This window comes from Erpetoichthys calabaricus, chromosome 8 (assembly GCF_900747795.2).
Source record: "Erpetoichthys calabaricus chromosome 8, fErpCal1.3, whole genome shotgun sequence".
Classification (NCBI taxonomy): domain Eukaryota; kingdom Metazoa; phylum Chordata; class Cladistia; order Polypteriformes; family Polypteridae; genus Erpetoichthys; species Erpetoichthys calabaricus.
Genome location: NC_041401.2, coordinates 170,094,561 through 170,113,513, shown reverse-complemented (window position 1 = coordinate 170,113,513; position 18,953 = coordinate 170,094,561). Strand labels below are relative to the sequence as shown.

At 41.6% G+C, this 18,953-nt stretch overlaps 1 protein-coding gene across 1 annotated transcript in view; it reads right to left on the bottom strand.

The window, feature by feature from the left end:
- The window catches only part of LOC114656270 (solute carrier family 2, facilitated glucose transporter member 1-like), a 52,237-nt gene that overhangs the window by 13,347 nt on the left and 19,937 nt on the right, over positions 1–18,953 (bottom strand). Inside the window, exon 2 of the mRNA XM_051931124.1 lies at positions 7,154–7,249. Within this exon, the coding sequence (XP_051787084.1) occupies positions 7,154–7,249 (96 nt within the window). The remainder of the gene's footprint in view (positions 1–7,153; positions 7,250–18,953) is intronic.

Below are 18,953 nucleotides of genomic sequence, written 5' to 3'. Positions count from 1 at the left end.
CAAAAAAGTGTAATCACTATTTTCTAGCACATTGATGTGTCCACTTGGTGGCACTGCTGCATTGTGGGAAAGAATCACAGGCTGTGTCCTTTACAAAGCAGTACTCAGCATGACAAAGCAATAGTTCCTTGTATAAATCATCTGATCATAACAAATGTTTAAAAAAAGTGAATTAGAAAAATCTTTTGCTTACATTTTATATAATGGAACACTTAAGAAGAGATTCTTAACATTCTGTCTTGTTCTGATTCTGCTCACATAAAAATATGCTAAAAATAAACTGCAATTATTATGTATTATGGAGGATGGTGTAATTTTTCCGCAGTTTGTTATCTTATATTCATTTAGACCCAACATTTTGGAGATCTTTGTTCACAGGGGAACTCAGACTTACACAAGAATGCCTTCTACATTTGGTGAAACTTTAAGGTGGTCCCAATTCTTCTCTATTACTCGAAACACAGGGTGGTAGTTCAACAGGAAAAATGTAAAAGTTAACGTCGGTGAAGGACTGAGTAACTGACTGGCTAGGGTCAGCGGGTAAAAATCTGGACGGGTAAAACAGAATGTGCATTTGATGAACGTAATAACTGAAGCGCCAGCACTGTTAGTGTGCTGAATGTGGGGCAGCAGTTTTAATCACAGAATAAGCACCATGAGTGATTATAACGCATTGGCCTCATTGCGTAAACACAAAACCATGGCCGAGTTGTACAGAGGCAGTGCTAAAGGAGGTGGTGTACTGATCTGCATTCCCCAAGCTCTAAAGTACTCAGTAATCTTATCACATGGCTGCTATTTGTAGTAGACCACAGGCGTCACCTGGTTGGCCTCCCTTCCAGGAAAAGAAGGTTCTATAGAAGGTGGGTGTACTTACCTCCTAGCAAGGCTGCTTTATGTATACAACAACTACAAGGAAATCCTAGGGACATGTGTCCAGTCCTACAGCAAGCAGTAAATACAAAACAGCACACATTTGGACAAGTCTGCAAGGTCTTACTTCCTGTATGGCTCTGCTAAGAGACACACGGCATCCTCAAAGATGAATGATTCCCAGAAACAAACATTACTTTTATTTTATAGCCCCTCATGATGGATGGCTGACAACAGAGTCAAGACAAACAAATATTTTATTTAAATCAGTCCAGACTACAGAAGTACTGCTAGCTGCCTCTTGTGTGTGCCAATGCTCTTCTGTCCAGTAGTGTCCTTTTTCAGGCTCCATCCTCCACCAGGCTGCTGCAGTTATGCAGTGTGATCGACGACCGGGGACCTGGAGCATCGGGGGACCGACAGAGGATGCAAGAGGGCAGCCATCCTGGATTGTGTGGGAGCCATGGAACTAGAAGGCTCAACCCTGTGGGGATCTGTGGCCACTGCCAGGGGACGCCCGAAGGACTAAGGAGCCTTGGGCCACAGCACTTCTGCCACACCAGGAAGTGCTGCCGAACCAGGAAGCAGGTACACCCGGAGTGCTTCTGGGTGCCCATGCAGCACTTCTGCCACACCAGGAAGTGCTGCATGGATATCATCAGGGAGCACACCTGGAGCACATCCGGAAGGGGCCGCCTCACTCCTGGAGTCGGGTGGAAGAGGACGGAGCTGTGAGGAGTGGGGTAGAGGTAGCAGAAGAAGGAAAGAAAAGGACTGTGAGTCTTTGGGCACTGTGTTTGTACTGTATTGTGTGTAGGAAAAGAGAAATAAATAGTGTGGTTTTTGGACATCTGCAGTCGTGTCTGTCTGTGGCCGGGCTATCTTTTACAGCAGATACTGTATTACCAAGGGACACATAGAGTACCTTGTAGTATGTGCCTATCCCCCCCTCCAACCCCAATTTGAGCGTACTCAAGTCTTTGGGTTGAAGAACAAGTGCCTTCAGTAGTTCATTTCAACTAACATATTAGTAGAGTTTAAAAGCTGCATATGTTAGACACCATTTTCTTTATCTCAGCTCTAAAAATATTCTGACAGGCCCTCCTTGCCTCTATACTGCATTACTGCTCTGAGAATCTCAACAGTTTTATTATGAATTGAGTACAAGGTGAGCTAAAGTTGATGTTTGCACCCTGACATGCAAAATATTTTTTTTGACTGCTGGCGTCTGTGCCCAGTTTATTCAATTCTGTTTTAATCTCAGTAAAACAAAAACAGCAACTTTTATAACAAGTATCGATCACAAGGCAAATAATATGATTAACTGCTATCCTCCTGAGAACAAGTCACTTAGAACCAAAAAAAAAAAAAAACTGCATTAAACAACAGTGCATCATTCCATTAATCATTTTCTAAATCCAGTTTTTTCCCATTAGTGTTTCCATCCATGTGGTCTGTAGGAGGAAAAGCATTCATGGATAGGACCATTTTTTTTGAGAAACACCTATTGGGGACATGCTTGTCATTATTCTTTAAAAAAACTGAAAGGGAAAAATACTCCCCCCTGCTTTTCTTCGTCCATAATACTCCAAAGGGAACCAGTAGTCAATTTAATATTGCATATTATAGTCCGCAGAAAGCATACGTAATTCACTGGGCTGTTCCACAGAGCCATTAGGGGTCATTGGGCTGGAAATGTTTGCAGGATCTGGCAACCCACTCCCTGCCACCCTGACATTCAGCTGCCAGTCAGCTGGGCACAAGCAGACCCTGGAAACTCTACAGTGACCCTAAGCGGGCTGATCTTGTGTCCCCCAAAGATAAAAAGGGCAATTCAGTGAAACACAGGAGATATTAGAAAGATCAAGGTTTTATGTCACACGGTAAAAGTGGTTAAAAAAAGAATCCAGGTGAATTGGTTAAGCACATCTTGATTAGAAGCCAAGGAAAGGAGCAATGGATAAAACTGTCATTATGGTGCTAATGTAGATAAAGCATCAGGATAAGGAGAGTTGAATTATAAACATTTATTGAACTGGGCGAGGCATTTCACAGAGTCAAGACAGAGACAGTGAGCTGAACATGAGTGCTAAAAGTCAGCACTGGAGTGAATGAAGAAGCACAAACTGATCTCGATGTCAGATGGGGAGAATTGAAAATGGAAATGTGTGCAACTTCCTTAGGGCATCTGTCGCAAGTCTACTGTTGTTTATGTCTCTTCTCTCTATTATAAAAGAAAATCTTGAGACAAGACTATTGCCAAAAGATTTTTTCATGTCCTGCCATCCTCTCAACCATTTACGGTTAATGGCTCACGCCCACGGTCCTCTCTCCTCTCATTCGTGTGAATGCTTTTATCAGACACAGTTCCTGCGCTCTCAGCTCTTATAAATTTTTACGTTTTCCTCACTTTAAGTTCCCAATAAAAAAAGACATATTATGTTCAAATCTTACTGAAGAATTTCATCCCGAAGGGTTATTAACAGAAGAAAATGAGTACGCGGGCAATCCTAGAACCGAGAAACAATGAAGTCAAACGAATTAATGCGAAAATTGTTGATTGGTTGTATGGTAAATTGGCGAAATGTGTATGAATAGACTCTTCTGAAACAGTTGGTGGTGATGGTGCGTAAGATGAAAAGATCAACTTACAATATCCCGTAGGATATCTACAAACGTTAACACCGTCCGGTCTTCCACCAGCCAAATTACTGTTGAAAGAAGGATGCATCGTAATGTTATTACATAGTTTATGTCTGAGCGATGGGCTATGCAATGGGACAAGATTAGTTGTATTCAAAATTGGTCAAACAATTCTGTAGTACATCTTCCGAGGATAACATTAGACACCAAAGGAGATCTTGATATGCCATTCATATTAAAACGTTTACAGTTTCCTGTTAGAATAGATTTTGCAAAGACAATTAACAAATCACATGGACAAACACTAGAAAAAGTTGGTTTATTTATTAGAGAGAAAGAAATGATATTCACTCACGGGCAGTTATATGTTGCGTTGTCACGATGTAAGTCCAAACACAGAATCAAAATTCAATGCGATATAGATGAAAAATTAATTCAAAAAATTGTTTTTACTGAAGTTTTAAAGTAAAAGTGTAAGTTTAAAAAGTATTTGCGTGTTCATTTCAAAGCCAAACAGAACGATAACGTAATACGCAACGAATATCTCTAAGACAACATGAAACATAATTTTCTTTCAATTTATTGCATGTTACAATTTTTTTACTGTGGTTAATTACTCACTGTAATGTAAAATAGTTAGTTCTGTTATGCATATGTAACAATTCCCATGAAAATAACAATCTGTTTAAATTGTACATCCGTTTCCCCATACGTGAGCAGCAGATCTGCGAAGTGGCAAGCGTGTAGCAGCCGCCCGGGTGTTGGTGAGCGAAGAGAGCAGGGGGCAAAGACCCTAGTTAAATTAAAGAAAGGAAGGCATGAGATGAATCCATACCAGTGGTTAAAAGGGACAGGATTTAAGGCGTAGAAACATCTTCCCTGAAGAAGGGGCCTGAGTTGCCTAGAAAGTTTGCATATTGTAATCTTTTTAGTTAGTCCATGAAAGGTGTAATTTTCTTGACTTCTCACTACATTCAAAATGGCAAACACGGTACAACACCCTAGTACTACAGGTGTGGAAACAGACATGGAAATTTTGTTGGTAAAGAAAGCTATGAAAGTAAAATCAGGAAAGACCTAAGTTATTGTGCAGATTAGGCGATGTGTGGTAAACACATGGGGAGGATTCGTCTTCAGTACAGTGGAACCTCGGTTCACGACCATAATGCGTTCCAAAACTCTGGTTGTAAACTGAGTTGGTCGTGAACCGAAGCAATTTCTCCCATAGGATTGAATGTAAATACAATTAATCCGTTCCAGACCGAACAAACTGTATGTAAATATATATATTTTTTTTAGTTTTTAAGCACAAATATAGTTAATTATACCATAGAATGCACAGCGTAATGGTAAACTAAATGTAAAAACATTGAATAACACTGAGAAAACCTTGAACAACAGAGAAAACTAACACTGCAATAGTTCGCGCTATAGTGCTAGGAACCGCTCGCTAAAAACACTTTTTTAATGAGTTTTAAGCACACGGGAAAAAATGAACATTTGAAAAATCCCTAATTTAATAAACCACCAAGAAAAGTAACATTGCAACAATGCAGGCTACGAACCGATCACTGTAAATAGAACTAAAAACAAAAACAAGCCTTCTCTACCTTATGCGTCCCTCGCTCGCTCTCTCTCGCGCCTGTGTGTGTGTGTGTGTGTGCGTGCGTCTCTCTTTTGCGAGCCTGGAGTGCCTGTATGTGTGTCTCTCTAGCGTGCTCCTGTGTGTGTGCACCTCTCTCTCCCATGCCCGTGTGTGTGCGTGCGTCTCTCTTTTGCGAGCCTGGAGCGCCGGTGTGCGACGCGTCTCTCTAGCGCACTCCTGTGTGTGTGCGCGCCTCTCTCTCCCGCGCCCGTGTGTGTGTGCGTGCGTCTCTCTTTTGCCAGCCTGGAGTGCCTGTGTGTGTGTCTCTCTAGAGTGCTCCTGTGTGTGTGCACGTGCGCGCCTCTCTCACGCGTGCTCCTGTGTGTGTGTGTGTGTGCGCGGGCGCGCGCAGCTCTCTCTGTCTCTCATGCTGCCTGTGTGTGTGTGTGTCGCGCTCTGCTCTCTCTTGCCCGCTGCACAGGAAATGCACAGGGAGAGACTGAACATGTACAAACCGAAAGGGAACCTGGCTTGTTCGTATACCGAGTGTGTGGTCGTGAACCGAGGCACAAGTTTGGCGAACTTTTTGGTCGTAAACTGAGTTGTACGTGTACCGAGACGTTCGTGAACCGAGGTTCCACTGTACTTGGGTTGCCGTAGGTGAGCTAATAAAGGTTGTATATAACAATGTGAGGGCTAGTTTCCTGGTGACAAATGTGAACTTTTATTTTGTGAAAGTTGAATGCAAGATGATGTAGTAAAAATTAGTGCTTGTGGAAAAAAAATTGGGGAATTCTACACTTTTAAGTGTCAAGCTAAATGTCGAATGGAGTTGCAGACTCGACTGTAGTAACAAGGGTGGAATGTACATGAAAGATGTTCTGAGAAATGTCCCTCACTCAGTTTTCTAAATAAACCATCCCAGGTACTAGAGGGAAAAGTTTAAAAAACTTAGGTAAGATGCATGAAGAATGGGAGTAGCACATCGTCAAATATGGTAGGACTTAAAACAAAGCTGAAAGGAAATGGGACAGGATACCCTAGTGGATGTGCACAGCGCTGAGTAGAGGAGACAAAAGTCAAGTACAAAAATGGGTGTGGAGGGAAAGATGTCTGGGATAATGAAGTTAGGCTGGCGAAAGACACTGTGAAGTGGTGGTGAGGCCAAGAGGAAGGCTGATTCAAAGGGTGAATTGTGATGGAGGGCATGGAACAAATGGATTTGAACCTCTGAGAATGCCAAAAGGTTTGGAAAGAGGCGATGTAAAAATTGGGGCCAGAAACACAGATAATGTTCTTTAAGAAGATTGAAGCTGTTCTTCCAGCCTACTACAAAAATCTGGCACACCACGAAAAAGGGATGGGGACAGAATTAAAATGTGCCACCTGAAGACCACTCCCTGGCTTTATGTGTTTTAAGTGTCTTTAAACACTGGGCATGTGCCTATTGTGTGCAATGACCAAAATCACAATATATTTCCACTAATTAGTCTGGCATTACTTATTAGATCTTGGGTATGTGCCAGCTTTCCCAGCAGGCTATACAGTTCCCTGGCCCTTATTGGATTGGTACATTCACTTGTCTCATTTTTAATCCCTGTACCTTGTTTTTTAGTAAACCTATTGGCATTTTGCTGCATTGTGATTAATGAAAGACAAGACTGAAAATGCAAAATCCCATGGGTCTCTAGGGACACAGGGAATAATGTAGGGTCATCTTGGAAAATGGTGACTTTAGTGGCTTGCAGCTGTTTACAATCCACTGACACACAGACATGAAAAGAAGTGACACAGGAGTGTGGCACTAAACTCTGAAGATGTAGGATGTTGAGGGCATTGTTGCCCAAGGACTTGGATTTTTAATAATAGTGCATAATCCCTTAATCTGCTTTCAACTGCCTTAATCTCCAATCAGGCGACACTGTCAGGAAGACGTGGTCAGCAACATGTACTGTTGCTTCCCAATTCCTCCAAAGCAGCGCCCTGGTACGTTAGAGGGAGTCCGGTGAATGGCCAAGGAATTAAACATAGGATTGTTAATTTGGGATATACCTTTTGAGGAGCGTTGATCACACCTGCGTTGTATCCAAACTGTAATGATCCAATCACAGCTGCTCCTACTGCTACCATCAGCGGAAGTGTCAGTTGCTACAATGAGAGAGGGGAAAAAAAAATAAAGGTTAAAAAGGTCATTTGTGTTTGAAAGAAAAGTAAACAGCACATCATTAAACACTGACCCATAATCCTGTCAGCATTGCTTACCATGTCAGAAACCCGGATACTCGAGCAAGCTGTGTACTGTGGCCGCCGTGGTGAGAGGGTTTAAAAGAAAAAAATACAAAATCCTAATGTAATTTGTGACCGGGTAAGTACCCCTGCAGGGCTTTCTAACTAAGGGATTTCTGACATGGGATGGCAATATGCAAACAATTTGTGAATTTCCCCTTGGGATTAATAAAGTATCTATCTGATGCATTTTTGAACTATTCATCCATTTTCAGTCTTGTTTGTGTCGTTCAGAGTGTCCTGGCAGCACTGAGCACAAAGCTGGAATGAACCCTCCATGAGGTACCAGTCTACTGTGGACCACACTTACGCTAACCTGCACACAAACACAGCTACAACTAACCATATGTTTAAATCAACTCTTATTGTGTCCACCTAATTAGAATTAAACTTCGCAAAGCGTAAACATGAGTATCCTACATCATAGCTCGTGCTGACAACTATGCAAAGGACAGCACAGAGCCATTGTAATGGCACAATCATGTCCTTGTTGAGCACCATTTTTTTTTGAGCAAGCTATTTAGAGGATATGCAAAATCAGGATTGACAATAGGAAAATCAATCGGCGGTCCGATACAGCAGCCCTTCCCCTGAGATTATAAACGTGCAATCCCACAGATAACCCACTTGTCATTGAGATGTCACAGGAGAGCGAGGGTTGGCTTTGTGTAGGCACCGGTGAGATGAGAACTGGCTGTACAAAGCCTCGAGTGTTGGTGTGGTGGGGGCGCCTGTTACAAGGCCGTAAGAGTACAGTGAGGCCCACATCTGCTCGCAATCCCTGTCAAGTGTGACAGTACCCAGAATTTGTTCAATGCTCAGGTTTGTCCTGCTGTATGCTTGCTCGCTTAGAGTGCTGAAAGACCACTTTAATCACACAAAGGATTCTTTGAGCAAAGTGTTTCTACTCAGTTTGCGAATCCCTTTTCTGGACACACACACAAACTGCTTTTAGGTTGGTCACATTGTGTAAAGTTGCTGCCTTTTATTGAGACTCAAGGCCATGAAATATAAATAGCCAACAGCAATAAAAATGAACAATTTAAAAATAAAAAAATAAAGAGAGCCATGTGCCTTACTCCTTTCCCCGGAGAGTGATGGATAAAAATGTTAACCCACCCTATTGATTAGATCTACAGATTCCACGAGCAGCTGGACACGTAGGCTCTGCATGGACTAACGCACATCTCTAGAGTTCAGGGACCAATGGATTGCTGCGTCATGACAAAGGGCCAGTTGGTCGCTATGGCAAAACTCACCATTTGTTTTTAATGAGGATGTGAAAAATGCAGGGCTGAGTAAGCAGTAAGGGGAAGAGATTTGTTCAATGCCTCTCTTTCAAAGCTTCGGGGAATAATCTTGGAAAATAACCAGAAGGTCTCATATGAGTTTTAAAGAGGAAGCCTGTGTTCGAGGTGGGCACTGGGTAGAGGCCACGTGATTGGCTTTTCTCACGCCTCAATAAAAAACTTCCATCAACACTGTGCCATAACCGTTTCGGATGCATTTGTGACTTTAAACCTTGACAATGCCCCTGTTAAAAATGGCACAGCTTACAGGAACTGAAGATGGCGTGTCCAGGCTTGAGTGACTATCTACACAAACTACCATAACTGCAATAAAGCAAACTCATTCTTTCTTTAAAGTCCTGCTCATGTCTGTGTTTAATAATCCGGCCTTATCCCCGCCGTGCAGCTGAGCAGCAATTTCTGGAATTTGTTCTGTTTGCACAGCACAATTATTAAAGCGGTTTGTTGGTGCGACGCCTATCATGTTGTAAAGGAGACAGGGTGAGCTAGCCACACCACTAGTTGTCCACACACATCATTTCGATCAAAAAATAAGGTTGCAGGGTGTTTCACTGACTAGCATTCTGCCGAGGATAGTTGCAAGTCTTGTGACCAATTCTTCTGGAATAGACTCTGTATTATGGAGAAAGTGGAAGAGAACTGATGGCTAGCGGGGGACTTAAGCTCATTAAAACCCCAAATAGAGTATCAAATGCCTTTGGAGTCAGTAGCCCATGGTGAAGAGAATAGCGGTAGTAGTATTGGCACGTGCAGAGTAGGCCAAGAATCTAACAAGATGATTTTAGGAACTGAAAGCACAAGCATAACCAAACAAGTGGTATAGAAATTGAGGTAAGAATACATCAGGTAAGCTGATCTGTGTCTTCTACTAACTAAAATGAAGCTCTGTATTTTATCACATCCTTGTTCATCATTGCTCATAATTGTGTAAAATGACGTTATAAGGTACTTTTCCACTCCCCCATGGCATTACATTTTAGCAAATACAAATGGTTACTTCATGATTGCACCCATCCCACCCAAACAAAGATAGCAGACAATGGATTTATTAACAAAGTTTTCTTTATCAATCTGTTATCAAACTTGGCCATCTCCCAAAAATCTTAATGATATCAATAAAACAAGTAGTGTTTACTTTATATAGAAGTGCCATACACATTTATTATGAAGACCAAAATGAAACTGAGAACTGGATACAAAACTAGCAAATACAATTAAAGGGAAGAGACGGAGACACCGATGAGGCAGTTTAAGGCATGCTGGCTCTGCTGAGGTGTGCCATTGGGGAAAGGTGGGACTTCAGTCTGGAAGAGATGGGTAGCACCACTGGGAGGAGGAGGAGGAGGAACGCAGACAAGACACACACACCGCTGCCAGAAACCGCAACAATACAGGCCAAAGAGGACAAGCACACCCATTTCCTTTAGAACTCCACCAAGTGCCATCAGCTGCATGCTGGATAAACGAGACTATTAAAAGATACAGGCAGTCCCAGGACTGTGACACTTTATTGTGAATTTCAGACTGATGTGTGAATAAAAGACGGCTAGTAGACTTAAACATATCATTATGGGGAGCATCTCGTCAGAGAGCTTATGTCCATGTTGGGGAGTTTCATATTCCTCACTTGCCGATTTTCTCTGTGCTCGCTTAGACAGGCTTTGGGTCATACGCCTCGGTTAGGCCCAGGGTACATCATGTGACCATTGCTTTTAGGCGGTTGTTAAAAAGGTTAGAAATTAAAAAAATAAAGAATTAAAATCAATCAAGACCTGCTTTGTTTAATTTACATTTTATGATGTATGCTGGTGCCTCTTTTGGCTGCCAGTTAATTTTTTCTTCATAAAGTTTCATCCTGTTGCAAAGACATAAATGATTTAGTAGAATGCATTACTGAAATTTTTTTTTTTTATCAATATGCTGCTGATGGAGTATGTGAATTTCCTCTTGGGATTAATAAAGTATCTATCTAATGCTTAAACACTTGATAGCACTTTGTAATCATAAGAGGCACAACTATTGTCCGGTACTGTAGGGAAATTAATTTCTGTAGACCCTAAACTTTGTTAATCAGCTTCCAGTCTGCCAGTAGAAACAGGCAATTCCCCATTGGCCTCAGAACATAAAATCAGCCCGATGACCCATCCGCTACTTCTGTTGCAGCAGGTGCAGTGGTGCATAATGTTTAAATATTGAATAGGAGAGGGCTGTCGCATACGTAAAGACAAAATTGCTAGCAATTCCCCAGATATTCCTATTCACTTTCAATACTGCTTGTTATGGCGAGAAACCTTTGGGCTATTCTGCTCTGTTGTGGCCACATGTCCCTTTTCCTAGCAAGATTGAAGAATTTTCAAGAGAAAAGAATTTTTAATTAAATGTTTTTTTTATTTTTATTTATTTTTTTTACTTTTGAATTTCCAAAGCAGCCATGACAAAGTGCTCCCCATCAAATCCTGGATTTACCTTGATATTTCCTCCTACTAGACTGTGTCTTGCTTACTGTCTGTGGTGACAAGATGTCCGGACCACCTAAGCAGACTTGCAGCTTTAATTCTAAGAGCCTTCCAGATTACCAGGCTGCTCACCCCCCCTTCATGAATGGTAATCTTAGTCACCTTACAAATTGACTACACTTTAGCGGTTTGGACCATTGACTTTATCCCTCAGTGACTACTAACAATTTGAGGGTTTTGGGCGAGAATGGACACTTTAAAGTGAGTGGGTAACTTAGTGTATTCCAAAAAGCCAGCTCCCCTTTGGCTATGCCAATGCAGAAAACTGAAATTAGAGAAAAACCTATATACAGGGTGGGCAAATCATAGAAGTTCCACATTTCAAACGTTTATTCTACAAAAATGCTACAAGATAAAATAAATTTCATTACGACACAAGAAAGGGTATACAAAATAGATTTTTTTCACTGTATTTTAAAAACGATGTCTTCAAGGTGGTGGCCATCATTAGCGATACAATCTTCTAGGCGATTTCTAAATACTTGCAATGGCCATTTCAAGGGGAATAGCGGCGATTTCATGGCGAATAGCATCCTTGAGGGCTTCAAGGTTTTGAGGTTGGTGTGTGTATGGCTTCGACTTGAGAGAGCCCGACAAAAAGAAATCGAACAGAGCGAGAGCAGGCAAACGTGAAGGCCACCCGACATCACCGTGCACGGAGATCAGCTTTCCCAGAAACATCTCCCACAAAACTTGCATGGATCTCCACGTTATAAGAGTTGTTGCTCCATCCTGTTGAAACCAGGCATCCACCACATCCATTTCTTCTAGTTTGGGCTGCAAAAAGTTCTCTAGCATTTCAATGTAATGTTCTGAAGTGATGGTGACTGTTGCTCTCCCCTCCTCAAAAAAGTAAGGACCTACAATGCCAAATTCTGCAATGGCGCACCAAACTGTAACACGTGCACCGTGCAGGGGTCTCTGATAAAGTTCACGAGGGTTGGTTTCAGCCCAATAACGAAAGTTTTTCTTATTTCCACAACCATTCAGATGGAAATGTGCTTCATCACTGCACATGACGATGGCATCTCAATGAACGGTTTGCACACAACTCTCTACTGCTCTCCCAGTCTCTCTCAGTGAGTTCCTGTACTACCATCATTTTGTATGGATGGAAATTAAGGCCCTCATGCAAAACCCACCTCAAAGACGTGTTGGAAATGCCTAAGGCAGAAGCGTGTTTGCATGCTGAACGTCTGGGAGATTGCAAAATTGATGGCCTTACAACTTGAATGTTTTCAGGCGTTCGTAGAGTCTGATGATGGCCTGGAGATTTCCTGTTCAATGTTGTACCCGTCTGCCTAAATTTAGCCACCCACAGAAGAATTATTTTCTGATTAGGGATGTCACTGTTAGGAGGAATGCTGAAGTACTTTCGGAAGGCGTGTTGCGTAGTGATGATGGATTCGTTGTTTTTGAAGAATGCTTCGAAAGCGAAAGCACAGTGCGCACTGGACCAAGGCATGTTGCCAACTGTAAACTACAAGGGATCACCTATCAAAGGACGAGTGGGGTGGGGGACACCAAACCATTTGGCTGCCTCTACCTCACACAATGACCTTGGAGAAGGAAATTTGGTACTTCATTTTTCGCTCACCCTGTAGTTCAGGCCACTGCTTGACATAATTTCCCTGAACATCAAAGTACTTGGCCCATTGTAGTATCTGTTTTGGAGATCCTGTGACAAAAAATTATTTTCGTAAGATTATATATAGTCATGTGTGCACTGTACAGAGGATGGTGAAATTCTTACTTGCATGTGTTAATCAACATGCAACACACCGCTACTCTAATTAGGGAGTCTTTTCCCGAGTAAAAATGAAAGGCTTTGGAAAAATCCAGTCAGTTAATGCCAACTTCCTCGAGCTCTCTCATTAGTATTCTGTTGATGCAATGAATATCTAATAACTCACTTGTGCCTTTAATAAACCTTTGGCTGAGGTTTCTTCATTCATGCTGCCATATTCCACACATTTTCATAACACGCAGGGGTAACTATGCTACCCACTTTGGCTTAAAAACTTATTATAACTACTGATTCCTATTTTTTCATGGATGCCTGTCCAGCTTAGCAAGTAAAATGCCTAAAGTAGGATTTTCTTACATGACTTTGAGCTGAATGAGCCTCTTTTTTATATGCATAGGTTGCCATATAGTGCCTGGCTGTCAAGGGTTTGCCACGCGTACAAACAAGTTGGCAAAATAACAAATTGTTGCTTTTCTGAGGACAAGCACCTTCTGTTCCCTCTGGAATAAAAAGAAAAGAGATGGCCAATGAGCAGTTGTCACTTTCCAATACAATGCCCAAAATGTGAAAGTTTTGGGGACACCACAGAAAGACTGAAACTACGGGAATGGTAGAGAAGGTTCCAAAGAGACTAGAGGGCGGGTTACCCATAGAATGCCAGGGGTGCATGATCCTCTCTACACCTAAATAGAAAAAGGGTCACAGTGTGCAAGGAGACCACTAGGTGCCAGTACATGGTTCCTAGCCAAGCACGGTGGAACTGTGTTAAATATTTATGGTTAAGACTGGAAAGAACTGATTCTGGGGGGTTCTGGGGCGCAGTTGTTTTCCTCCCACCAACCCATGGGCAGCATACAGTCCAGGAATCGGATAAATGGAATCGTGCTGCCCCTTCATGAAAGCAGGATGGGTGGGGGCTGCCGTGAAGGCCAAGAACCCCAGAAACCACTGGACACAGTTCCAACCTAATATCTCTGTAGACCCCAGAAGTGACCTCAGGGAAGAAGGGGGTTTTAAAGCCACCTCAAAGTGACAAGGACACACCTTTTTGTAGTAGTTTGAGGTGGGCTAGCCCCACCAGACAGACAAACAGACAGGGTCCAAGCCTGTAAAGAGAGACTGCGAGGCAGTAGCAGGTGTTTGGCTTTGCCTTATTTTTGAGGTATGTCGTGTTCATCTTGTTTTTATCTTTCCATTGTGTGTATTATAATTTTCAGGGAGTTGCGCAACCTTGAATTCCTTTAAGCTGTTGCACAACTTTGCAAGAAAGTTTAATCCAAATTGATTTGGTTGCAAAGCACCCACTGAAATTTGGTGCAGTTATGGATTTTGGTGGAGCAACTAGAGACACCAGTAATGGTTTATATAAAACAGAGAGAAAATGGAAAAATTGACACTGAAGGAAGCCCCAGCTGGGATTCAAAGCAAAGTCTAAAAGTGTGAGGTGGCCATCTTCACAGTGTGGAAGCTATGCTGATCATCTTCGTCCTCCTCCGGGTAGCAGAAGACCTTACCATTAGGCATGGCCTGCTGGATGTCCTGTTTGTTCATAGGTAACCTTCAAATATGCCAGCTGTTTTTATTATGGGATGATGCAGATTGTATTTGGCACTCTTTTTTATGTAGCTTACAAATATTAAATCAGATCACTAGGACAGCAACAATATAGCAAAAATTAGATCACTTAGTTAGGCCCATAAATATTTGGACAGAGACAACTTTTTTCTAATTTTGGTTCTGTACATTACCACAATGAATTTCAAATGAAACAACTCAGATGCAGTTGAAGTGCAGACTTTCAGCTTTAGTTCAGTGGGGTGAACAAAACGATTGCATAAAAATGTGAGGCAACTAAAGCATTTTTTTTAACACAATCCCTTCATTTCAGGGGCTCAAAAGTAATTGGACGTTTGACTCAAAGGTAATTTCATGGGCAGGTGTGGGCAAGTCCGTCGTTATGTCATTATCAATTACGCAGATAAAAGGCCTGGAGTTGATTTGAGGTGTGGTGCTTGCATGTGGAAGATTTTGCTGTGAACAGACAACATGCGGTCAAAGGAGCTCTCCATGCAGGTGAAAGAAGCCATCCTTAAGCTGCGAAAACGGGAAAAAACCCATCCGAGAAATTGCTACAATATTACGAGTGGCAAAATCTACAGTTTGGTACATCCTGAGAAAGAAAGCAGGCACTGGTGAACTCAGCAACGCAAAAAGACCTGGACATCCACGGAAGACAACAGTGGTGGATGATCGCAGAATCATTTCCATGGTGAAGAGAAACCCCTTCACAGCAGCCAACCAAATGAACAATACTCTCCAGGGGGTAGACGTATCGATATCCAAGTCTACCATAAAGAGAAGACTGCATGAAAGTAAATACAGAGGGTGCACTGCAAGGTGCAAGCCACTCATAAGCCTCAAGAATAGAAAGGCTAGATTGGACTTTGCTAAAGAACATCTAAAAAAAGCCAGCACACTTCTGGGAAAACATTCTTTGGACAGATGAAACCAAGATCAACCTCTACCAGAATGATGGCAAGAAAAAAGTATGGAGAAGGCGTGGAACAGCTCATTATCCAAAGCATACCACATCATCTGTAAAACACAGTGGAGGCAGTGTGATGGCTTGGGCGTGCATGGCTGTCAGTGGCACTGGGACACTAGTGTTTATTGATGATGTGACACAGGACAGAAGCAGCCGAATGAATTCTGAGGTGTTCAGAGACATACTGTCTGCTCAAATCCAGCTAAATGCAGTCAAATTGATTGGGCGGCGTTTCATGATACAGATGGACAATGACCCAAAACATACAGCCAAAGCAACCCAGGAGTTTATTAAAGCAAAGAAGTGGAAAATTCTTGAATGGCCAAGTCAGTCACCTGATCTTAACCCAATTGAGCATGCATTTCACTTGTTGAAGACTAAACTTCAGACAGAAAGGCCCACAAACAAACAGCAACTGAAAGCCACTGCAGTAAAGGCCTGGCAGAACATTAAAAAGGAGGAAACCCAGCATCTGGTGATGTCTATGAGTTCAAGACTTCAGGCTGTCATTGCCAGCAAAGGGTTTTCAACCAAGTATTAGAAATGAACATTTTATTTCCAGTTATTTAATTTGTCCAATTATTTTTGAGCCCCTGAAATGAAGGGATTGTGTTAAAGAAATGCTTTAGTTGCCTCACATTTTTATGCAATCGTTTTGTTCACCCCACTGAATTAAAGCTGAAAGTCTGCACTTCAACCGGGTCTGAGTTGTTTCATTTAAAATTCATTGTGGTAATGTACAGAACCAAAATTAGAAAAAAGTTGTCTCTGTCCAAATATTTATGGACCTAAATGTATAGCTTTGCAAGATGCTGAAAATTTAGTTCACGCTTTTGTTTTCAGTCGGCTAGATTACTGTAACGCACTCCTCACAGGATCACCCAAAAAAGACAACAATTGATGGCAAGGAGTACAGAATGCAGCTGCTAGAATCTTAACCAGGAAAAGAAAATCTGAGCACATCACCCCAGTTCTGATGTCACTACATTGGTTACCTGTGTCATTTAAAATTGACTTTAAAATACTGCTTATGGTTGACAAAGTCTTAAATCATCTCGCTCCATCCTATACTTCTGAATGCCTGTCACCTTACACTCCAAATCGTAACCTTTGATCTTCAAATGAGGGTCTGCTTAGAATTCCAAGAGCTAAACTTAAAAAAGTGGTGAGGCGGCCTTCTAATGTTATGCAGCTAAAATCTGGAATAGCTGACCGATAGAAATTCAAGCTAATACGGTGAAGCACTTTAAAAAACTGATAAAAACCCATTATTAGCTTCATTTTAGTGTAACCCAGATATTCTGTATATGCATTGAGTTATCATTTTAATCATGGCTCCACAATCCATACTAAGCCCAACTTTTTCTGCTGTTCTTTTTCTGGTTTTCTATGGTGCTGATCTGCGCCACCACCACCTGATCAGAGCACTGTGATGTCCCTACATTGATGGATTGAAGGTCAGAGGTTCACATGACCATCATCATCAAATTCTTCCATGTGAAGCCTGAATACCATGAGGACTGATTGAGATCATTTATGTTAGGTAGAATGCCTAGAGGGGGCTGGGTGGTCTCTTGGCCTCAGAACCCCTGCAGATTTTGTTTTTTTCTCTTACGCTTGCTGGAGTTTTTTTTGTTTTGTTTATTTTCTGTCCTCCTGGCCATCGGACCTTACTTTATTCTTTGTTATATAGTATTGCCTAATCTTATTTTTATATTTTTCTTTCTTCATCTTGTAAAGCACTTTGAACTACACCATTTGTATGAAAACATGCTATACAAGTAAATACTGTTGTGATCAGTGATATCCCACTAAATGATTTAGGATTATCCCTCCTGCCAAATAACGACTTAGCACCAGCACACAGGATAGTCTGTCTTTATACTCCAGATGCCCACCCTTGAAAGAAATACTTTCTGAAGCAAAAATCCGAGCAACATACACCAGAAGTGGAAAAAAGGTCAAGTTTGATACAAGAGGCAGACTGAAAACGGTCAGAGCCGAAGGGAGAAAAATGCATCCGATGAGAAGAATCTAAAATGCTGAAATGGCAGAAAAGCAGGATTGTTTTATTTATTTATTTTTTTTTTAAAGTAGAGAAGGTGTCCTGCAGTCACGTTTAGTCTGCAAGTAAAGAGAACGAAACAAACTGAAGTATTTGAAAAAGATTACTAGAAAGAAAATGCTATAGAATGGGAGTATGGAATAAAGAAAAAAAAAACATTTCAAGGTTTATTTCTTCAAAAATGTCACCTTAAGCATGCGTTTTTTTTAACTGGTAAAGTTTTAAAATTGTTTCTCTTTGTGGAGCAGGGTTTATCTGTTTAGGATCATGAACACTCTTTCCATGACCCTGAATTAGATTAAAAGAGCTTGATAATGGTTGCACGGATGAATTAGCGTGCCACCCGCCTTATTATCTTGCCAGAAATTGAGTCAAAGGGGATCCTCGCAGCATCAGAAATCAACCCTGGGCACATTGCATGATCTGTCAGAGTTCCAGATGTAGGGACTGACCTTTACTTTACGCTTGGCATTTCTAATTCATTTGACACAACAACATCAATTGAGATACTGTATCTATTGTTTAAGTGTGCTCGTATAGCTCCGTTCATTTTTGTTTAGATAACTTGTTTCTATGGGAGGTAATCTACGAATACATTTACTGTGCTTAACCTGCCTGTCCATCTGAATGCACTTCTGGTTTATCTTTTTCTTCCTCATTGCTAACAAACTGACCATGTTATATTGTTGTAGCCACTTTAAAGAAACCTAAACAAAAAAATCTGTCGAGTGTTGTTACAACAAATTTAAAGACACAGTATGATCTGGCAACTTCACTCTCCCATATTTTTGTTAAGCCATCCATTTTCTGAACCAGCTTTCGTTTAATACAGGCAGGAGTCCTATCACAGCAGGACCAGCCACAAGGCAGGAACCAAATTCTGGACACCTGTGGACAAACAGCCCATTTAGCAGCACATGCTCCTCTGAGACAGACAAAGATGGCAGCCATAGTTCCCAAAATGACACGGGTAATTCCATGGGTTCCATCAACTAGTTTTATTTTGGGGTGTAAGTCAACATTAAAAGCAGTGCTAGTGTGATTTGTATTTGATGCAATATCTGCATGACTTAATTCATGCATATAGGCTTCTAGCTAGGCAAAGCCATTTAGAGGTTTCGGTTTGGCTATAATTCTTAAAGAACATTTCCCAAGAACGCAACACTTCAGCCGAGTTATGGTTATACTACTGGCTTTGAACCATTTAGCTATCATGACATTCTCCTTCTAAAGACCTTAGCCAGAGAAGGCGAGGAAACTCACTGTTGGATGGTCACAAGGGAGAGAAATGCCAATTACATTTAAACAAACTGATGTTATGGCTGGCAGTGCATCTGCCTCCGACCTCTGGCACACAGGGTTTCATTCTGATGCAATGAATTG